The following is a 24251-nucleotide window of genomic DNA, read 5'->3' as shown; positions in this document are numbered from 1 at the left end:
CAACTATAAAAATTACTTTGTGGCTACTTTCTAACTGTAACTTTGCTCCAGTTATGAATTGTTACGGAAGTATCTGATACACCAGATATGTGACATGTGACACCCAAAGGGGTCACAACCCACACAGGATGAGAGTCGCTGCTCTACAGCCTCAAGTTCCCATGAGTCTAGCAAGTGAAGCAAAATCAGTGTCAGTCTACTGCCTAAGCCTACAACCGACACACTAACCGACATGTGACCTAGAAAGATGAGATGCAGAAACAGCCAGGCAAGATTTAACGGAGCTCTAACGTAAGAGAAAAGCACCTCCACAAGATCTTAAAGTAGACATCAATATCTGAGTACAACTAAAGTCTTTACAGCCCCGTAAGGGGGAGACAGTTTGTGTACTGAACTGGCATTAGTTGTCAGAAAAATTATGTATAATAATTATCACATGTATATGATCAAACAGGTAAGACACCTGAGTCTATGCAACATATAAGGTATTTAACTTCTCTCTTGGTCTCACATTATCTGGGTAAATGTAACATTAACGTTCAGACTTTGCCTTTGTTTTCTAAGCTGCATATCCTCCATCACTCCTTGTATGTGGTCCACGTTTTCTTTGTTTTCAATGGTTACGTCCTTTCCATAGGCCCAGGAAGCCTGGTTGGAGATCTGATCCAGGAGGCCTTGACCTTTTTCTCGTAAACCTTGCAGTCCCACATCTAAAACAAACAACACTGGATTGAATCTCTTAATAAGGGTGTTTTCCCCACAGCAGCTGGACAAGGGTACCAAATGTACTAGCTTTAGACACTGACATGCCAGGACGCAGACCTTTGACTATTTCAGGCAACAGAACCTTGAAACGGGGCTCAAGATGCAACTCTCTGCTGCCAAATTCTCCCCAAAGGGAATCTCCAAAAGATAAATATGTATACATGACTACTTTTAAAAACTAAGAGTGTAACAATTCCTATTTCAACAAATACGATTTTCTATTTTTCCCTTTTGCTTTTATGCTCCAATTTTAGGGAAACGATTGAGCACACGATTTGCTTAAAAATGTGTAAGATTTGCGAGATTAAAAAAAAAAAACAAAAACAATGCTTGCAATATATAATCAAAGTAAGAGGATGAACCTGTGAGGAAGCCTGCCGCAGCTACACGCCAGGAAACCCCACTCAGCATGTCTAGACTCCAGATTAGGTGTGCATAGGAGTTTTCTTTTGAGCTAAGGGGTGGCTCAAGAGAACTGCCGATACTTTAAAAGCATGCTTGGCATCTGAATTATTAAATAGTATTATGCATATCATCCACTAACAAAGGCTGTAAGCAAGTAAAATGTCAATACAAAAATGCTTTTTAAACGAATTCCCTGAAGTTGTTTTCATAATGAATTAATTGGCTCAATCATGTGTCATCACTTCCTAGTAACTCGCCTCAGTGTTCTGCCCCCTCTCCACTCAGCCCTTCTGTAAAATGCCCCTTCTCAATTTCACTGCCGACTAGGGAAGTTCACTGTGTTTCCTACTGCAAACACACGTGAAGGGTCTTGATGTCCAGTGACAGAGCTGGGTTAATGAAACTGGACCACACTTCCCTTGGAGATTATTCCCAGTGTGGAGATACGATGCACAAACTCAAACCAACTGTTCGCTTTCTCTTGGTTAGAATACAGCAACAACAAAATCACCACGTCAAACACCGGTCAAGGCATGCAGGGTTTGCCCTGGAACATTCACGAGTAATTACGGTTTCCGCATGCATTTAAAATAACTGTCCCTGAACTAGCAAGACACAGCACCTTTAGATCGACTGAGTAACAGGAAGGTGAAGGGCCCAAGGAAGGCAGGGCTGCCCAACCACAATGGAAAAGAAATGTTTTAGCATAAATCAAATCATAACCCTTCAAGGGAATAAAACCTTTCAATATTATGTTTTCTGTGTTCCCTGCAAATGATAATTAGTTCGGTATATAAATGAATTGTCTACGCATGGTGATATTTTTAAGAGAACTCTCTGGTTTCAGCGCTTTTAAAATCTGCTTACCAACACTTTTCAGCTTCTCTTCAAGCAGTTTTAAAGTTTGCTGAATCGATGCTCCGTCAGCTGGCGCTACGTCTACGCACAACATCCCTAATAAGCCGTCCAACTGCTGAGACAACTGAAGCAGAGGGACAGAGAGACAAGCCTCATGTAACCGGCATCTCAAGGCTTCAGGGATTAATGGGCTTTAGCTAATGAGGTCGTCACAGTGCACTTGGAGAGACTACGCAGTTAAAAGATAAGGACGAGCAATCAGAACACGTGTTATCTACGGATGGGACACACTAATGCATGCACCAGGAGGGTCAGCAGAGTGCAGGAAGTTACCGATGGCTCCATTTCCGTCTATGTTACAAAACATACGCACGGAGAAACCATCAAAGCCAGCAGCTAGCTTGGAATGCTCTTAGACATTAGGCTTAATTAGACAATAGGCTTAGTCGCATGCAGAATAACAAAATAACTTCTAATTAAAGGATTTCATTTCATTACCTCCACCAGTAAATTACTGTCCCAGAAAAGTAATCACGGGGCATGCAAACCTACAAAAGTTTTACGCATATTGTTTGTACCGTTTGGTGACATGGAAAGCAATCAGAGCAGGTACTCACATCTTGGGCCACACCATGAAATTCCAGAGCCGCCTGCAGGAGGTTCTGCCTGAATTCGAGCTGACTGGCCTGCCGGTAGCACACATCGCTCAGCTGCTGCTGCAGAGACTTCAGCTCCACAAGGTCCTCCTCGTCCCCAGCGTTCAAGAGGGCTGCAATCTGCTGGTTGAGCTCCACATACACCGCGAACCACTCCTGCAGCAGGGGCACAGCAGAGCACCGAAGGTCAGAAGGCTCCTGGGGGTCAGCACCCAAGGTCAGCAGGCCCCTGGGGCGCTGGCCATGGTTTCTCCACAGGAGAAGATCTGAGAGGATCCCTCAAGTCCGTCCACGGTGGTCCCTGAAGCCAGCCCAAACCCGTCTACCCCGAGCCTTCTAAAAGGCCCCTTCTTCTCTGCTCTAAGGGATGCCAATTTAACTCAGAAAACACAGGGCCCCTGACGTTTCCCCAGACCAACTATAGTCCTTACCACCAAGGGCCCACAGGCCTGGGTGGGTTCACGGTTAGGCCATTCCTCACTGTTAGCTCCACTCTGTTTCTAGTCTGCTCTCCCAAACCTCACCACTTTCTCAGTGCACACTGCTGAATCTGAATTTTACCCCACCAGGGGTGTGGCAAAGGCTTGGCTTTCTCTCAGCACACTTCCACCATAAAGACACCTATCAACGCCAACTGTAGAACTTGTCTCCCTGACTCGAAGATTCTTTCTCAACTATATAGTCTCACATCATCTCACTGACCTACCGCAGACGCCATAAAAACTAATTGCTTACTGCTGCACAGCTCCCTAAAGCATGACCTCATGAACCCCATTCTCTGATCTGCAAGTTCTGACCCCAGCTGTCCTCCAGCAGGCCCACACCTATAATCCCACGGGTCCACCAATCACTGTCCAACAGGTGTACCGTCCGGAACTTGGCAGCCTCCTGCATCAAAGGCTATGCCCACCTGCGCTTAGAGCCAGGCCATGCTTCCTCCTACTGATGTACCGCAGCTACGGCGGCCACGGGTGGCTCGGGCACTACAGCTGCGCACCACACAAGCATGGTCCTGGCAGAGCACACGGCACAGTGGCACTCCACAGCTATGTGGCTTACCAACACCTCAGTCCCTCAGCGTTTATGCCACGTAAAGACACAGTTTCAGTGCTTGCTGCCCACACTGGCGGGTGGGGAGGGGCAGGAAGTGTGCAGGCCTTTTAAGGCTGTCACTATCCCCCAGACCTTGGCACTGTTCCCGTCTCTCTAGTCCTTTTTTCCGTTCTCACGATTCCGTCTCCTCGCTCCTTCCATCTCCTGCTCTCTTTTAAGGACTTGTCTTTCGGCCAAATAGGTGGCCTTTCCTTAAACAACTTACAGGAACTACCACATATTAGCTGGACACATTAAGGGTTCCGGAGCTGTAGCAGTACCAAGGGTGCATATCTCCCACTTTGTGCTTCGGTCATATCAAAGACCTCAGTTTTTTATCATTTAAAAAGCTTGCCGTACACAAGGATTAAGTTTTATTCTGTAATATCATTTTCAAAAAAATCCTTTTTTGTTTATTCTTCTTCCCCCTTTCTCCAAACATTCTCAGCACTGCCCGTGCTCCCCATCCACCAACACACACACACACACACACACACACACACACACCCTCCTTTCCACTTTCACATTCCATGTGTCTTATTGGCCTCCGCACTCCCTTCTCAGAACCTCGTAACCCTCTTCCATGATCTCCCTTCAGTTTCACAACCTGTGCACACGCACTCGCCTCCCACGTACTGAGTACATGCAGGGACGAGAGAGCGTTCAGTTCCTAGGATCCTGCTTCTCCTCTGACCCCACCTGAAACGCCGACCTCCACTGGAGCCCTGCACCTCGCCTCACAGCTGAGCCCGCGCCTGCAGCCATGGCTCGGGGACTCAGGGCAGCCCGTCCGCTGCCGCTGCCGCTGCCGCTGCCGCACAGCTTTGCTTCTGCAGCAGCGCTGTCTGTGTCACCCGCCAGCGCTCCTCACCTGGGTTGCTTTCATCACATGTAATCAGCTAAGACATATTTAAGGGCACATTCTAGGGTGTCTACATTTTAATATGTTTTAAGTCACACATACATGCTTACTTTCACATACATGCAAACATGAACACATGCAAACTCATACAGAAATGCACACACACACACACACTCCTTTACAAGAGTTTTCAACACTCATTTTCTCTCATTTCCTATTCTTTTGAATTTCTCCTAACGTTCTCCTAATTTTGTACTTCCATTCTTCTAAAACCAATCAATCATGTCATGTGTACTAAAAAATTCCCAAAGCTTCGGTCCCCCACCAAAGAGTACTGCTGGCTCTGCTGTGTGAAGTTAACGTCTCCTCAAATGTCCGCTGCCTCTGTAACACTTGTTAGTTCTTCCTTGTTATTGTCTCTAACGCTACACTCCATACGAGTCCATGGTCAACGTGTGCCAAGACTTGCACACTCCCTGTGAAGCAGCCTTAGTTCCTTCCCACAGGTTGAAGGTCATCACACATCCCGGCCACAGACTCTCCCTTGGCACTGGGGCTTCTGTCTCTGTGCTCCCTGTTCCCTGGGAACATCACATCTCCGTCATCTCTCCAGCATGGGTTTTCTATCTCAGGTGTCTTCTGTAGGAATTACCCCCTCACCACATTTCAAGAATGGGCAACTCATCTCCTCAGAGAGGCCTTTCCCCAACACGACACCTCTGCTGCTCTCTACTCCCCGTCGCTCCTGACTTGACTGAAATTCCACACGGCAAGGCTCTGCTGTAACTCAAGCATTCAGAGCAATGTGCTAAGCTGGCACACGCTGAGCAAATACGCACAATGCGACAGACAGTGCAGACTTGATATCCAATTCAGTATGGCAACGTCTGAACGTATTTTCCGTTCACACGACTAAGAACACAGTAGCAATACATATGGGAACCCATACAACAAAGTCCTACAAGCCTACACTGTCACACTGTAAAGGTCGTCACTGTGGGCCTAATGGTAGTAGTAAGGATTGTCTCACCATCTTATTGATTATTTTAGAAACAATTTGTTTCTAAGGTGTTTTTAAAAATATGAAGTTATTCCAATGACTGATAGAGAGAGTCGCTGAACCTTGTTTCACGCGTGTGTGTTTTGTGTGCACGTGGGGGGTGTAGGTGCTAATGGGCTGCACGGAGGGAGGTCAGAGGGCAACTCTTGGAAGTGGGGTCTCTCCTCCCCCCATGTGGGTACAGACGATACAAGTCGGGCCACCAGGCTCGGAAGCAGCCCCTTCTCTCCAGCTCAAGAATGGCTACTTTCGTGAGAAAAGTATCGTGGAGAAAATTGTTATCATGCTCTCAAATAGAAAGTGATTTCACTGTCGTATTTATAGCACTTAGAAATTTAGTTAGTATTCTGCAGAAATGTGTCCAGTTCCTGAAAAAGAAGTTGCAATGATTTTAAGCAAAGCAATAAACTAAGGGGCTGGTTAGTGTTCTAGAACACAGTTTCTCACTGAGAACTTCAAGCTTCAGTTGGCTTGGTGCATATCAAGCAGTCTAAACTGTTTGGGGGGCCCAGGGAATTCAGGTTCTTGTAACCTTGACAGGGGTGTAACTATAACACAAGGGCTGGCATGCCCCCAAATCAATACCTTGATCAGAGATACGGATTTCACTGATTTACATAACTGAAGTTGTCAAAGAGTCAGATCAGCCTGTCGAGGATGGGGGTCAACGAAGACCCGGCTTGCCTATAAGATTTACTGAAAATTAATTAAAGTGTTTCTCCCTTTAAAAGGGGTGTGTAGGGTACATGTGAGCTCAGGTGAGCACGCTGCCTTTGATGTGAATACTCTGATCTACCTGGCTTGCACATCTGTTGTACGGAAAATGACTGAGTATGGTAAAATGAAGACACACAAAATCTGGGGCTTGAATTCCAACTGTTGGGTGGCCGATGAGCCTGAATGCCTTCTTTATAGCACGAGGTCAGGTCTCTGCCACCAGTGTGTGTGGTGGTGCACAGCTGGAATGACCTTTACCAGAACAAGCATCCTAATGCAGGGGAAAGAAACTGTCAGGCCAGGTTACCAAGGCGATTCCCACATGGTCTTTATCAAGAGGGTTCGTGCCTTGATTCCTCAAGCAAAGCCATGCTGCTGGCTGCTATCAGATGGCACACCAGGAGCTCTCGGCCTCCGAGGCTAGGCCACTGGCTGAACGCCAAAACGGCTCCAGAGACTACACTTCACTCTTACCACAGCTTTCCCACTATGTGTGCCTCTGCCAAATTGTACAAGTAAGGCTTGTGCTGGACGAAAACTCTTTTGTATAGTTTTTGAAGGTTTGGAGAGAAGACTGTCTTCCAATTTGGAATTCTTACAGCTCTGAGGTTACAGGTACGCCACACCACACCCACCCCGCTTCAATTAGACACATTCACATCTGTGATCAGATTCTACACCCACCACGTCTCTATTTCCCTGTAGTATTAAAAAGCTGAGTGAATTTCCAACCCATAATCCTGTGCAAAAAACTGCATGTTGGTAGGAGTCTTCTTCTTTACATTAATCCTAAACAAACACATTGGAGGTTTTAGTTCTCCATTATGCTTTTATGTGAAATTTGAAATTTAATGCTGGACACTGTAATTAAATGCAAATGATATAGTAAAAATGTTCCAACTTCTTTGTTAGCTATCAATACTAGAATTTTGTCACTACTATACAAGACCTGAAAAACACCAATGAATGCTTTCAACATTTGGGTCTTATTTTCAAAGAACAGAGTTTTATTTTGTTGTCGGGTTTCTGGTTGGTTGGTTGGTTGGTTGGTTGGTTGGTTGGTTGGTTGGTTGGTTGGTGGTTTTGAGATGGAGGAGTCTCACTATGTAGCCCTGGATGATCTACAACTGGCTATGTTGACCAGACTGGGCTCAAACTTGTGGTAATTCTCCATCCTTTGCCTGAGATTACAGGTATATGGCATACCATACCAAGCTAAGAAAGTCTTAATAAAATACTGAATATTAGAGACTTAACTATCATAAGCAGGCCAACCAACCCATTCACAAGGCAACAGTGTAGTGCCACCTATTGGTCAGAACAGTACACTCCTCTTTTTAAGCCTTTCAGGGAGAATTTCAAATCTAATGAAAGTACAACCAAGCAAAATGATCCACCAAGCTTCAGCAGTTATCAGCCTGCGGCTGACTCCATTTCATCCACACTCCCAAACACTCTTTCCACACCTCCCAATCATACAATGAATGCCAAATACCACACATGACTTATGTGACATCTACAATGGGCCATAAGTGTTTCTCAGATGTCAATTTAGCTATGTAAGTCCCCAAGTACTAACAGCTCAAGAACTAAGACACAAGCTAGACCACATTGTCTCTTAAGTTCACTCCTTATGTTGAGTGGTTTCTCTAAGAACGAAACAGAAAGGAGATCATTCGGGCACAGAGATCCGCTCTGACGCCAGTATCGTCTGTCAACAGCGTGGTGGCATCTGGAATCTACATGGTCCGATCCAATGTAACAGTTCTGCATACATTTCAAAACACAAATGTACGCTGCAGCCAAAGGCTCCATAAACATGCTGCCTCTTTGAAGTAACTTAACGATCGTGTACAGACGTTATGCAGGCATGTCCATGGATAAATCTGCACATTTGTCTAGACTTACAAAACACGCAATGTGCTTCGTAGCCAATGTCAGCTTACACATGGTATGTGATAATTCATTTTACACCTACAAGTGTTTCCCTCTCTCTCTCTCTTTTTAAATAACAAAACATAATGACCTGCCTTCAGGATCCTCACATCACAAGCCCTCACTAGAAGTCTTATGTAATTAAGACCTCTCAGATGAAGTCAGAATGCTCTATGACATATATTGTTTTCAAGAACTAAATAAGGAAACTAATTATAGAATCCATTTATACTATAATAATGTACTCCAGAATAATATACACAGTTCTAACAAACTAAATCCCTATCAAAAATAAAACAAAACCAAAACCCAAACAACTCAATAGCATTACATCATTTGAAAAGGATCAAGAAAATTAAGAAGATTATTATCCCAGGAACAGGGCTCATAAGTTATCCACTTACAACTTTGTTTAACCATGAAAGAGAGATCCATGTTGGAAACTGTGAAATACATTAAAATGTATATATTTTCAGTTATAGGATTTAATTTCTAAGTTTCTTATGGGTTCACCATTGTTACTTCTGACTAGTTTTTGAAGATATTCTAAGGAGATGCAAATTAACAGATTTAATTTTAATTTTTCCAATTTTGTATTCAGTCCACTTAAAATCAACATAAGCAACATGGCTGAGGGGACGGAAGGTCTTCCTCCCAAGCTGAATGTGGCTTTCTCATTGAGGCCAGGCTCACTACCCCACAGCAGAAGCCAAACAACACTGGTGCCTTCACTTACCAACTTTTACATTTCAAATTCTCTTGAGCCATTATTATCTGCAGCCAGTTTTGGGATTAATTTATTGCCCAATCTATATCTGATTCCCTAGAGTAAATCTTTAACCAACAGAGAACAGACAGGTCTATCCCACATCCTCGGATCCACAGCTGGGTTTAACACAGTGGCTGTGGTGGGGTTCCTCTCTCTGAGGCCTACAGGAGTGTCACTTGGAAAAGGAAAGGCAGCAGTGAGAAACAGGGTAAGGGGCAACTGAGAGTTTGAAGAGGGAAGTGAATATGATCGGAGTATTTGAAATGCAAGTATAAGAATGTCACAGTGAAACCACAGTGTACATGAACAATACTTGCTAAAACGACAGTTAAAACCAGAAGTTTCTATCTCAGGACTGCTGAGAAAGGATCTGTAGTTTTTGGTCACCTTTTCCCTGATACTGTAAACAACACCCAAATCGTCCTTCTGAAACAAAGCCATGGAAGCCTCTGGGAATCAAGCCCACACTATCACTGATCATGTACTGTTGGAGTGTACCTTCAGATCTCTGGGCACTCAGCATGAGCACTCTGTCCCTACTGCAACATGGGGAACAACCCAGTACACAGCACTCAGCATCCCCCAACTACTAGTGATGCCCGTGGGAGGCCCCACTGTGCCTCGCAGAGGGAAAGGTCCTCACGCTGTGCTGACTCTCGATCTCCTCGTGCTTCTGCTGCAGGGCCTGGGAAGCCCTGATGGAGTCGCCGATGCCCCACTGTGCTCTCAGCTGCTCAGACCCAGGCCCTTCCAGCCAATTCACAACCTACAAAGGAAAAGGGAAATGAGAATAACCAAAAGCTCTTTTCAAATTTTCATTCTCATTAGTTTCTCTTCCCTTAATTCCTAAATTCCCCACATGTTTATAACTTCAATAATTTAAATTCTATTGCGTATCACTGGCAGTACATGCTCATTTGGAATTATGTATTTATACTGGATATTATTTCCAAAAACCGGAATTAAGAAGGATGAACTTTGTAGCTAACACTTGGCTCAGCTACCCGACCATCTGACGGGCTGGCGCGGGGGATGAGGAGGGGGTGGCGACACTCAATGCTTCTATAAAGAAGGTTAAGTTTTACTTATAATAAGAGATCCATAACTGCAGGGTTTGGGGTTGGGAAGGACATCAGAAATGACATTGGTGAGAGGTTTTACCTCACACTTCAGAAAGTCGAGTTTCAGAAATTAAACGACTTGTCCAAGGTAACAATATACTACTGAAAAACTAGGACCAAAAGGACATGGGTAATGATCCCGTGGAATATTCTTTCCAAAGCCCTAAAAACAGAGTTAGGGAGCAAAGTTAAAACCCTACTTTCTCACTTTAGTAGCCAACTGCAGAATGAGAATACTTTAATACTCTCTAGGTGTCTTCCTAGGATAAACACTCAGACTTCTTGAGAGAAGTCCCACACTCCGCTCAACAGAATATTGGCGGGGAGGAGGTCTACAATTTGCCAGCATGACAGGACCCAGCAGAAGCAGGAGAAAGGAGGAAAGAACCATTTGGAGTAGATAGGAGAGTCATTGTAGCATCAAAACCTCATGCTCCCTCATGAATCACTGATCTCGAACATGCTCAAAGTTGTATCCCATCAAATATTAACAGTTCAGACCAGACCCTGGGTGAATTTTAGCAGAAGCAACATTACCAAGTACCAGTGTTTACCCGTCAGCCTTTATCAGGTAATTGGAGGCACAGAGCTAAGATCAGACAAAGGCAGGTTTCCCTCACTCCTCCTACACACTCACTGTTAACAAATTCAAACAAAGCAGAGTGGAAAGAGCATCTCCAAGCGTCATCTGTCACTAAGCTACAACAGGAACCCTGAGACTAGATGTCTAGTGACCTAAACCTAAACCTAGAGGGCAGTTGTCGGAAAGTGAGTGCAGAAGCCACCATTGCTTGCTGGGCTGGCCTCAAAATAGCGAAGAGCAGCCTGTCTGCTGTGGTACACTTCTGCTAACACAGGGATAACACATGCTGTTTTAAATGTTTGTGCATTCCTTTTTATAACTGTACGAGCATACAGCATAAGGAAATCATGTGCATTTCCTTCTGTTAATCTTCAAAGCCGTTTTCCTCCTGTATCTTTCTAGATGTATTTGTTTCACCCAACTCTCAAGATCCAAGTGATTTCTATCTTGTGGTTGTTCACTTAGCACTAACCTGCAATACTGTAGTAATTTTCCATGCTGCAACTACAATACTTTTCGATGAGTTTACAAACCTCATTTTAAGCAGGCACCTCCTCGCCTGCCTCTCTCCAACTGTCCAATCAGTCGACCCATCCAGCCCACTCTAACCCCAAGATGCGCTACTTCATGAACCTGCTGCATCTGTGGTCAAGACTCTCGTTGCACGGGTATGTGATGAGCCTGTGCAGCAGTCAGACACACTATTTTCTCTAAAAGTGTCCACTGTTGTCAAAGACGAGAATGCTCATGGCTAATGGCATGAGCGAAATACTTGCTTCTATCCAGAACACCTAATGACGAGTTTTGACTATATTTTCAACAGCCTTTGCAAGGTATACAAACTATTGTTGTGGAAATACTCCTGCCAGCTAGAAGAGAAATCCATCCATACAGGAATTAGTAGTAACTAATAACTGAATTCAGTGCAAATGTCTGTTTACTTCATGTGTGTGTGGGGGGGGGGAGGCTCCTGTGGTTTCTCTTTGGTTTTTTATCTTATATTCTACCGCCTTAATATACAGACTTCTATTTTAAGGCTCAATACAAGCTCAAAATTAAAAGAGCATTACTGCTGAGTCACTGGAATAACTGTGCTGGGCTTTCTTCCGCCTGCGCTCTGTGGTCAAGCTCTTCATGCACTCTACCGGCAGGTGCTCTTCAGAGTAACACAGGGTCTGCTCGCCACCATCTTCACCGCCTCCTCCTCAGTCTTTCCGAGGACCTGCCTCTAGGGGAGCAGGCTCTACACCCTGCTTCATTCCACCAGCCAGCATCATGTTCACAGAGGAGACATGAATCCTGACTCTGTTCCCAAGCTGAAAGATGCTGTTTCCTGACCTTGATGGGGGTGTGCAGGCTCCTTTCAGGACACTCCAGTGGGTGTATCTAAGACCCTCATTACTGGCCCATGTTTCAGTGATAGATTCAGCAGTTAAGACAGACAGGAGTTTTTAAAGAAACCTGCAAACCTTATGGGAAAACACAGATGAGAGACAAATCGTAAGGCCTGAGAGGATAGAAGGAGCTAGACTACAGGGAAGGTGGAAAAGCACAGAGCCTGGGAGTTACACAGTCCCACAGTAAGTCTCATAGCAGCAGCAGCCCTGTGCACCACATCTGAGGTGAAGGCAGAGTTAGTTTCAACACGGGGGCCACTGTGCCTGCTGATTAACTCACCCTCGTGTGTTTCTGCACTGCCTACTTCTCGATCAAACTCTTGCCTCTTTGCCTTCTACACAGCAAGATAGCCCTAATCAGAAAGAGATCTCCTGACCCTGGGTTTTCTGGCCTATAGAACTAACTACACAAGGCAAAGCTTTGCTCTTCATCATTAGTCTGTCTGCCATGTCAGTAAAGACACAAAAGTGAGGAAGAGAGCAGAACCAACTGTAGAGAAGCCAGAAACCTGAACATGAATTTCATATAAAGGAGAGACAGCTCATTGACAGAGAAACCCAGTTACATGACCAATAGTACACAGCTTTAACACACACAGAAACTGACTTTCCTCAGTATGTAAGGTCGTAGTGTACATGCAGTAACTGTATGACTATTTCTAATAACATTATTCAAATTGAGGCCAATGTCCAGGAAACAAGTCTATTTAACTGCATCTATGATGGTGCCTTGCCAAACGGTGTTATAAAATTCTTCATTCACACTTCACTATCAAGTATGAGTGTTAACTTATTTCAGAGACAGCTCTATACACAATTTATAGCAATAGGACCCCTAAACAGTTATTAATACAGTTGAATGCAAAGTATGACCTTAGAGGTGTATCCTTAAAACCTGGGAGAACAAATATTTGCACAGGACAAAAATGCCTCTAATGATCCGCTACTGTTTTATACTGGAGCGCAGGAGGGAACATCAGGACGCATACAAGGTCAAGCCGGCAGGAGGGCAGACAAGCGCCTGACTGCAGGAGGGGCTCAGCCACTGCGGACACGGCCTCCAGCTGTGCACTCAGGCAACTGCGAGTGCATCCTCCTTGGCACCCGTGGCTTGGCACCCATGGCCTCTCTCCAGAATGGAGGAGACATACTGCGCTGTCCTAAAAATAATGCCTGCAGTGCTGCCACAGTAAGAGATGGGAAAGCCCACAGGCTCTTCAGGAAAGCGGTGCTGTGGCCGACCCAGGGTTGCTTCACGGAAGCAGACGGAGGATAGCCGAATTCCTCTGAAGCCCGACCCTGCTGATCTAAACTGCGGCTGAAATCACCACGTGACAGCTTAGCACACAGTTTACCTAGAACTGCCGACGGCTCACACATCCCGTCCTCAGCGACAGGCCAGCACAGGTATGCCCCGCAAAAGTCAGTTTGCACTGACTTGACAAAAACACATGTGTGTGCACCTTTCCAGTTAGCTTTATATGAACTGAATTCCTCCAAATCTGAAAGACACTACGGTGTGTGCCATGTGTTCAACATGCCATTCACATGTTGCTGTAGTTAGGTTTAAACAATCCTTTTGGAGAGGGAACTTGGTCTTTGACCTGTGGTCTGTGGGAACGCTGCATGCTCAGCAGTGGTGAGCCAGCATATCGGCAGGTTCATAAGGTAAACAGCCAGGTGTGGCCACACTGCCTGCCATCCCAGCATTCAGAAAGCTGAGGCAGGAGGCAGGACGATAGAGAGCTCATGGTCTTCCTGGGCCACAAAGTGAGACCTTATCTTTAACAGAAATTAAAAACAAAGAAACAAAACCTGAGCTGCAATGAAAGTTGTCTCTTTTTACAAATGATCTGTTAACTAACACCAAAGTCATTATCAACATCAGCAGCGGCAGCGCCATCATCACTACCGTTATAAATAGCATCATCACCATCACTACAATCACCATTGTCATCATCTCCCTGCTATAATCTCTTAATTGGGCATTTTAAAAATGCATTTTCAATATACTGACATCTTTTATCTTATCTACTCAGCAAAGTACATGTGGGTGATGATTCTTATCGCTTTTGACAAATCCAAAAGCCAGAACTTGTTCCACATCAGGCATTAAGGATCTTGTAAAATTATCACCTTAATTCTGCACTTAAAAGTCTTGGTTAACCGGTGTGTTGCTAGTTAGTGCTGGAATTCCTCTGTGGAGGATGAAATGAGGGCACAGAATAGTCACCCAACAGTTATCCAAGGCTAACCTGCTTGGAAAAAGAAGAGGCCACACCCAGACGGCCTGTATTCAGAATCTGAGTCTTGTCCTAACCACCATGCCATTTCGTCTCTGTGCTTGTCAAAGACAATTCCATCATAAGGGCTAAAGCTTACTGAGGCTTAATACAGACTGCCTTTAACATACTAATGAGTACATGGAAAGAGTCACAATTAAATATAAGCTCAGACATCTTTAGTTTACATGTGATTAATGTAAAGCCTCAATTTTCTGTCTGGAATTCAACATCGTCCTCTCACATCTTTCTTCCTATGACGTGCTACAGATTCAGATAGAGGTCAGCAAGCTACAACCCACAGGCCAAATCTGGCCCATTACCCATTTTTAAGATAAAGTTTCATTGAAAGAGACTGTGTACATTCATATACATATACTATACTTATACATTCATTATACAATAAAGGCCAAGTCGCTGCAACTACAAAAACACCATATGGTCCATGAAGCCTAGCCTTCTAGCCTTTACAGCTAAAGTCAGCTAATGGTTACAGCAGGGGCATTTTGGCTCTGCTATGCCACATCGGATGACAATTACCTTGGGCCACGCATTCAAAGAAGTGTCCAACCTGTTACCCACTGGTAATGAAACCATCCATGAGTTTTTCCATGTGACACTGCCGTCCTGGCCACAAAGCAGGCTGGACATTGCTCTCAAGGTCTAGCTTAGCAAATATGCACCACCGTTAGAGCGCTGGTTCCTTGCTGAACACTAGCCTTCTAAAAGTGGTCCTATACGTGTCTCAATTATGAGAAGATGCTCTATAGAATCTGGGGCAGCCCAAGACCCCAAATTCCTCATTGCGCTCTTCTCTAGGCACCAGAAAATGGAGCCTCCTTTCTGGGTGGTGAAATATTCCACTCCTGCATAAACCAACCGCTACTTCCTCCCATTAGGCCTTCCCAGACTACAGCAACCACAGAGGGATCCCTCGAGAAACGCCTAGAATGCTCTGCTTCTTCCCTTTCATGCCTTTCCTCCTTAAGCTTAACAAGCACCAAAACTAAATCTACTTTTCTAACTTGTATAAAATCTAGTACATTCCTAACACATATGAAGCCTTTGTAAATATTTACCTAGAAAATCAATGAAATCTAGATGTAAAAAGACACACTGAAGGATTTCAGGCTGCTTGTGCTTATTTGTAAAGGTCTGCTTTAATCCTGATTCTGTGTGTGTGTGTGTGTGTGTGTGTGTGTGTGTGTGTGTGTGTGTGCATGCACATACAAGCGCAGGTACCCACGGAGGGCAGAGAACACAGCACCACACTCCCAGGAGCTAGAGGTAGCAGTAACTGGGAGGCCCTGAGGTGGGTACTGGGAACTGAACCCACGTCCTCTCGAGAGCAGTAGAGAGCAGCACTCTATTACTGCTGAGTCATCTCTCCAGCGGCTCCAGCTTGTATCTTCAAATAAAATAACTTAAAGATTTATTTTCTTAATTGTTCAGTAGATTAAAAATCCACCATAATCTAATGACGAGAAACGTCTAATATTTATTTTTTGGTATGTTCAGCCATATTCTGTATGAAAACCAATTCTAAAAGCAACTAAAATTCATAAGTATATTTAACATTTTTATAATAGCATAAAAATAAACTTTATGTTAGAATGACCTACATTGCATGTACTACCTTTGAATGCTAGAATAGAATACTCTACAGGGATAGTGAACAAACTATTAAGTTTTAGAAACTAAGAAGAACTCAAGCAACCATGTTCAAATTTTATGAATTAAGTGAATATATAGAACATTTGTTTCGATGTCCCTTCCATTAGGGAGTTAAATGATGAACCCCACCATTGCAGAAACAGTATAACTTTAACGTAGATTACAAAGATATGAATCCAGTCTGAGATCTCTCAAGTTCTCTGCTTGACATGAACAAGATTCAGCACCATCGTCACAGACAGACACCGCGAGGACCGACGCTGCACGCACCGCCTGAGAGGCGGCGGGCGGGACCCACCTGCGTCACCTTCTGCTGGATCTCCTCCAGCTGCGTGCGCTTGCTGCGCTGCCTGCACACTTCCTGGTAGCGCGTGTACTGCTCCCGGAGCGAGTCGAGCAGCTTCATAACCTGCGGCTGGGCCAGCAGCTCATCATCCATGGGCGACCACGAGACCCCTCCGTCGGAGCCGTTAAACCGACGCTGCTGCAACTCAGACAACAACTCGTGCCCTTTACAAAAGAGACTGGCGATTAATGCCCACAGAGCACAGTCCCTACATGCTGATCTCCTCAGTCCTAGCCCCGCCTTAACACCTACCCCGCCCTCCTGTAAGGAACGAAGTGCAAGTGGAAACCTCACATAGCACACTGCATATGTGCACACAGACGAGAACATAATTATTTTATATGGACTGAACAAATGGCCAGTTGTGTGAACAAATTCACCCTACATCCCATAGTAAACGGAGCACATGTGCATTAATATGTATTTGTCAGATTCTTGCTGGATTATTACTCAAGATACTGTGGCACTAAATTGTCTTCCTCTGTGGAGCAAAATTACACGCTAGAATTTTCATTACTAATTCAAGAAATAGTAGTTCAAGTTGTCGAGCACAGCACTTAAAAGAGAAGTTGACAGAGAAGCAAAGGGATCACGGTAACCTGAGGAAAGCCTCATGAGCAGTGCAAAACAAAACTGAAATAATCTCTACAGGAGTGTTTTGAACAGACTGACTAGTGAGCAGGCCACGGGGGTGGAAGAACTGCAGCAAGCTCACTCAGGAATCTGCTCAGACACGACAAAGCTGTAGGCACATTTACAATCTCAAAAATAAAGAGACCATTTTCCCAGGATGAAACTACTCTGATTATCACATAAGTATCAAAAAATATGTACACATTATAAATTTTCTTCTCATCTTTATTCTGAAATAATGTATCCTAAATTTAAATGGCTTTTAAAGTCTAGAAAGAGAATTTTTATTATAGCTTTCAAATATAACCAATTTCTTTAAAAAAAAATCTAGATTGTTCTAAATCTCCATTATATACTTTCAATGCCTACTTTAAGTGTTCAGAGAATATAAAACAAAACTTAGTGCATATATATAAATATTTAAAATGTTCTTAGATCAATGGCTTAAAATAAAATGCTTTCAAAAATGTTAAATAATTCATGAAATTAAGCCTTATAAAAATTGTACTTTTACTGACCAACTACTGTAATTTCTAAATATATAATTTATGGGGTATAAGCATTTCTTTGCTCCCTACCGAAATAAGATCTGTATCATATTGAAAACTGAAATACAGCTGAACAAATACATCAGAACTATTCAGATTTTAATAAATTATTCCTGGCATTTTATAATTGGAAAAACACTTGTTTTAAAAACTGCAAATACTTAAGACACATCTGAGTCTTTGCATGGACTCCATATAGATAACATGTGTGTCATTAACATCAGAATACACTCATCTCTTTTTCTACTCTGATGATTGTCATCTTAGCATTTTCCTTGTGGGTACCATTTTTACCAGAGAACATTTAGGACAATTATCTCAGAAAACAATCTGGCAGCTCCCTGCCTGGGTTCAGGTTCTGACTACAGAACTTGCTGGCGGTATATATGCATGAAAAACTCGGCCCATGAAGGAACGGCCTGGGGCCTCATGCACGCTAGCAAAGTGTGCTGCTCCTGAGGGGCATCTGCAGCCCTTCTCGCATTCTTGGTGTTAAGATGAGGTCTCCACAGGTCCCTCAAGCGTTCACTTAACTCGCACTGTGGATCAGGCAGGCCTCAAACCTGTTATCTTCCTGACTCTACCTCCTGGGATCAATAAGCCTGGGCTCATCTTAACCATTTATGCTCTGGTTGCATCCCTTTTAAAAGCGATGTAGTAACAAGACTTACCTCACAGACTGTGTGGAAGGATACATGAGTTAGCATACAGAGAACACTTAGATTTTTCCTGGACCCCAGTAAGATGGAAGTATGAGCTATTAGTTATTTAAGAGGGTTAGAAATAAAGCTGCAGTATTTCATTAAAGGACTTCTAATTCATTCTTCTAGAATCAATGGATCTCTTCTACAGACATGGGACCAGGACACATGCTACATGAAACATGGGGTGTCAGTACACAATGCCACTGCCAAGGGCTCAGCGTTTCTTACAGATGATTACAAACTGCTGTAACTGGCGCCTCTGCACTTGGACCTGCTTGGAGCTACAACGATAAATTTTCTTTATTGATTCTGAACAACTTACTTCCTTAGGTTATTTTTTACCTCTAAGCCTTGACTTCTTGAGGTATAAAACAGAGACAATAATACTAATTATGTCAAATGTTGTTGAGGGAACACAGCACAAAGAAAGTCCTCCTAACAACCCAATGAGACAGAATCAACTGCACTTTGTGAAATCCACTTCATAAAATAGGAAACAAATCCAGTACTTCCAGGAGAAAATAATTAATCATTATTAATTTTAAATATTATATTAAACACCATCAGGTTAATCCTAAAGCAGTTTGAACATCTTCCCTTTAAATTCCTACTACATTACCCACATATGTGCTGAATAAACTTTTTAAAGAGAATCATACTTTGTTTACTAGATTATTATTATGATCACTAATAAATGATGTTTTTTTTTTTCTACTTTACCTGTCTGAAGAACTGTCTCAGGATCAACGGATGGAAGAAAGTTTAAATCCACAGACCTGGCAGGCATCAAAAGAATAATTTTTAAATGCTGTAATATTTCTATAAATCTATCTCAGAAATTGTTTTATACAAAATACATATATAATCCAGAAAGAGTTGATGTTAAATTCTATCAGACTACTAAAGAGCTAACACCAATGTTCCTAAAACTGTTCCATAATTTAGGAAATGATTACTACCAACTCATATTAAGAAGCCAAAACCAGAGAGGTAAAGAGCAAAAAAGAACGATATCCCTAAATAAACATAAATGCAAAAATTTTTGATATAATATTTGCAAGCCAAATTCAACAACACATTAATAGGATTGGATACCTTTGCCAAGTTGGGCTGGCTTCTGAGCAAAGATAAGAATGGTTCAACATATATAATTAAGTATAATATAGCAAACATATTATTTTAGGACATAATATAGACTTCAGAAACTTCAATAGACACAAGGAGACAAGGGTTTCCACTCTCTCCCTTGTTATCCAACACAGTGTCTTAAGTATTAGCTAGAACAGTGAGAGAGGAGAAATAAAAGGGATACAAACAGGCGAGGAAAAAAGTCAAACGGCCTTTTGATGACATGACCCATGATTCCATAATTAAAGCCCTGACAGAGACAACCGGAAAACTCTTAGACCTGCATTTGTGCTTGCTGAGTTTTGTCTCCTACACCTTTAGCAAAGGAGTGAGAGAGAAAACCCGCATGCAAACATGACTAACATGCACACGTATCCACATATGCATGCGTGTGCAGTGTGCTAACAGTTGTGCTCCACTCCTTCCTGCTGCGGTCCTGTTTCTTGGGCAACTGGACGTCTGCCTTCACTTTCTTAAACACTGGAGAAAGAAAATTCCAGAAAGACTGAGGAGCTAGCAAATCAAAGTCAAAGACCATGCTGCTGTACTCCCAAGTACATCCTGTCACTTGTTAACTGATCCATGGCTTCACCTCTGCAGGGGCCTAGATGCTCTCTGAGGGCTAAGACAATGAAGACTGATACAAAGCTGCAAGAGCGGGACTCTAATACCTGATAATAAAAGGAACCAAACAGTAACATTTGAGTGTTTAAAGAGACTGGTAGACCCAAGTTCCCAATACTTCTTGTAAAAACACAAGTCAACATTTCCCAAACCAATAAAAACTTGTTATAAAAAAGAAAGGGCATGAGGCCCTGGCCTTTTGTCATATAAGCCTGGGGCATCTAAAGACGCAATGAAGCAGATGTTTTGATGCTTCCTCGGAGCCCTTTACCCAGGTTTCCAGCCGTCAGCAGGGACAGCAGTACTGCAAACTGTGACCATTGATTCATTTTCTATGGGTGCCCTCTTCAAATGTCTGTCTTTCTTGACAAATAAAAGCATGTGTGATAGCCTCATATGTATCACAAACTTAGTCGTAATGTTTATATGCATTTACATTTTTATATGGTGCTGTGCAACTTTGTTCCCCAGGCAGAATATGCCAATTGCTGTCATGAAACAGAGCAGACAGGATTACCATCAAGAGTCTGTCATAAGACTGGACCCACTAACATTCTCTTGTGCAAGTGGAGGAGGGTGTGCCAGACAGCACAAGAGGCCTCTCTCCACCTGCAGGAAATGCAAGGGGTTGACCCGTGCTAGACAGAGAGTCTCTTCTTTGGTGCTATAGCTGCCTATTAGGTTGTCTACTGTCTTGTAGGTAACCCCTCATCTATGCTCCCATGAGCAATCCAAATAAAATTATTGCTACTCCAAGCTAGACTTGTGTGGAACCAAGACTCTAATGGGTCATGAATGTATAGAATGAAAAGACATAGCCTGTGCCTCATGGGAAAAACGACACAAAGTATGCTACAGACAGGATACTAATACTTGTGAGTATTTATGCTATCTTTAACTAGACTGCAATTTGATCTGTTTTTATTTTTGTTTTAATCAACATTTGGTAAAATTATCATCCTCTTACATCCATGTGATCATGTTATTCCAGCTGACCGACATATGACCATGCTTAAATACATAGGTTCCACGGTATATTCAAGGAGCAAAGGAAATGGATGAGAATGCCTCAAACTTCCTAATGAAAAAGCACACTTCTAGTGACCACTAATGGGCTGGCTGCTTGTCTCTTAATGTGCTTTAGCCTTAAGTAGAAAGGAACGTGGCCCACCAACCAAGAAATGAAGGTGGTAAGTTTGGACAGCTACAGCTTGATGACACAACTTGACCACTATGCCGAGAATGATGAAATGCCAAACTCCTTATGTTAAACTTACAAATGTCAGATTTCAAGAGAGGAGTTCTCTATGCTAGACATTTTGGTACTAATGAGTGTAAATAAAGTTCTAAGAATTTTATTTCAAGCTGCAGATGTGCTCAGGAAAAGGCAAAATTAAGAAGAGTAGAAAATAGCTTCATTTCCAAAGTATGTTCTTTGGAAAGAACATACTTGAATACTCTCCAGTGCAAGGGGGAAAAGTACAGCCACGCTCATCAAAAAGTAGCTTTTTAAAGCCAACGTAAGTCAAAGGAAGATTGAATGTGTAAAGCAAACTCTAGTAGCTGTGCTGTTGCGGGTAAAGAACTGTGGCCTCCTCCCCTGAGCCAGCAGCACGGGCATGCTTCACCACACGACCCTACGCACCTTTCCTTCTCCTGCTCATTCCCCTTCTCACTTCCATTGTTGATCAGAGCAAGTTCATCCAGTAATGACGTGGACTCCTTCGTGAACTTCTCAAAGACCTGCAGCAGGAGAGTGTACAGACACACCATGAATAATCTCAAAAATCGATACATAATAAGTGGTTCACTTAACAGCAACAGCATAGTCAGCGGGATTTCTTTCCCTTCCCAGAAGGCCACACAGTGCAATTCAACCACCAGAGCTCAACAGTGCACAGCCCACATCCCAAGTGATGAGGAGCTTTAACGGTGGTGGAATTTCTAATTTAAATATATTCGATTACTTTACTCACAATTATTTTCATTCTTATACTTCCTTGAGAAACATCTGTACCAGTAACAAACTCCGTAATGACATGAATGTCATTACGACCGGTTGGATCCACCAATGCTAATCACAGACCATTTCTCACCTTACTGTCACCAGCCAGTACTAGTTATATGTAACATCAAGAGTTTCACAGACAAGTCCATAGTATAAAGAAACATTACTTATAATTTTACCATGATTCCATAAGAAAAGAAATTTTACCATGATTCCATGAGAAAAGATTTGAGTGCATCTAAACACAGGTAATAGGTTAGACATACAGTTGCCTGATAGCACGCCACTGTTTAAATACAGGGCAGAAATGGCTATTCATTCAGGGATTCAGGGATAACCAAGTCTCCCAAGGTTACCACACAATCTCAAGACACCACCTTAGAGACCTTCTCTCCATAACTCAATAAAACAATGCAGTGTAACACAGAGCAGTGTCCCCCCAGAAGTCTGACAAGGAGAAGCTTTCTGAAACAGCAGGCTTGGTCTGTCATCCTGAGCTGCAGGCCGACAGCTCACACGATGCTCGAGGCCCTTCTGAAATGCTGAGCTCATTGAGCTCACCTCTCAAGACATTGTGCTGCCATCACGCCACTCTAACGCTGCTCTTACCGGTCCTGACCCAACCGGTTACAGCTACCATGGAGCACTACTGTATGCTGCTGGCTAATCCAAGTGTTTAAGGTCCATACTCATTTCGCCTTGCTCACAATTGGACAAGATAGTTCTAGCATTATTACTGCCTTAAGGCCTGGAGAAATTACATACATCAGTAAAGTCACACGCTGGTTTCTAGCGTCAGGAATACAGTTATGTGACTGTGACCCCAGAGTGTGAGTTCCACACACTACACAAGTGTGACATGCACAGTACGCCTCTTTGTTTATATGAAAACAACCTTAGCTGATTAAGATGAGATAGTTATGCAAACATCTTATTTGTGTGTAAAAACGTTTCTCTTGTTTTGCACTAATACCGACCAGCCTCTTATTTAGCCAGTCCATGTGATCGTAGGTGAGGCTCCCACCAAAGTCTTCCGTCAGCTGGCACGGCTCTATGTAGCGGGTCAGCTTATTGGCAGACACTAAAATGACCTGCGGAGGACAAAAAGGAACACTGAGTACACCATTAAAGTCTCTGAGGTAAATAAGGAGATTGAATAGGTAAGAAAAAACAAAAAACACAACACTGCTTCAAAATGATAGCAAATAACCATTAATTTAAATAGTTAATGTGAGTGCATTTCAAGTCAATTTAATAGATTGTGGTTATATGCTAAAAATATATCAAAATATTCTGACAATATCAACATTAAAAAAATAACTAGCATCATAGATAAACTTTTAAAATATTTTATCAATATTAAAAAATCCCTTGGAAATGAAACCTTTTCCTTAATAAAATCATGACAAAGAATTTTTACATCTATTCAAAATTTGCTAGTTGTACTAAGATAACATTTTTTTTTCTACGCAAACACTGCAGAACTATATACTATTAACATCCAGACTGTGACATCCAAACACTATTTCCCAGTGAAAGGAAGCAGGCTAGTCAGGGCACTGACAAAGTATATACATAAGAACACCATCTCACCCAGGTCACCACAAACTGTCAGAGAACACTGCTACGGTAGCACCAAAGGGGTCTGAAAAGATCTGTGCTGACTACAGATGTCAGCAGTAACAAATGCGGCTGAAACGCCGAATGGCTTAAATCTGTGAACTTAAAAGATAATCTTCAGGCTGGGCCAAGGGATACAGGCACTGTGCTGAAGATCAGCAACACTGACTTTCCTAAGAGGGACCAACTGCAGGCATGTAGCAAGAGAAGGCAATTCTCTCACTCTGCAAATGCTCCAGCAAGGACATCAAGAAAGGACAGGAGATCCAAGCCCATTCCCCAATTTCTGATAAACTAAGAAATGGAGACTCTGAATGGCACAGCTATTGACAAAAAGGTCATAGTCAATGACTGAGTCTCATTATCAAGACCTTATCTCCAAGCAAGCAGCCTTGGGAAAAGAATCAAATCTGAATGTGGCTGTGGAAATCCAAGTGTGGATTGGTGGAAATAAAGGCTGAAGA

The 24251-nt window shown here is 43.0% G+C and overlaps 1 protein-coding gene across 2 annotated transcripts in view; it reads right to left on the bottom strand.

Moving 5' to 3' along the window:
• Positions 1 to 24251, bottom strand: part of Sestd1 (SEC14 and spectrin domain containing 1) — a 93452-nt gene that overhangs the window by 14077 nt on the left and 55124 nt on the right. For both annotated transcript variants that reach the window (XM_055600053.1, XM_055600054.1), the window contains 8 exons: positions 23145 to 23258; positions 21805 to 21902; positions 19128 to 19183; positions 16475 to 16686; positions 9763 to 9885; positions 2646 to 2840; positions 2038 to 2152; positions 551 to 710 (listed from right to left, as the gene is read on the bottom strand). In XM_055600053.1, coding sequence (XP_055456028.1) covers positions 551 to 710; positions 2038 to 2152; positions 2646 to 2840; positions 9763 to 9885; positions 16475 to 16686; positions 19128 to 19183; positions 21805 to 21902; positions 23145 to 23258 — 1073 coding nt within the window. The remainder of the gene's footprint in view (positions 1 to 550; positions 711 to 2037; positions 2153 to 2645; positions 2841 to 9762; positions 9886 to 16474; positions 16687 to 19127; positions 19184 to 21804; positions 21903 to 23144; positions 23259 to 24251) is intronic.

Source organism: Psammomys obesus, unplaced genomic scaffold (assembly GCF_907164565.1).
Source record: "Psammomys obesus unplaced genomic scaffold, mPsaObe1.curated_primary_1811, whole genome shotgun sequence".
Classification (NCBI taxonomy): domain Eukaryota; kingdom Metazoa; phylum Chordata; class Mammalia; order Rodentia; family Muridae; genus Psammomys; species Psammomys obesus.
This window is presented reverse-complemented; position numbering and strand designations above follow the sequence as displayed.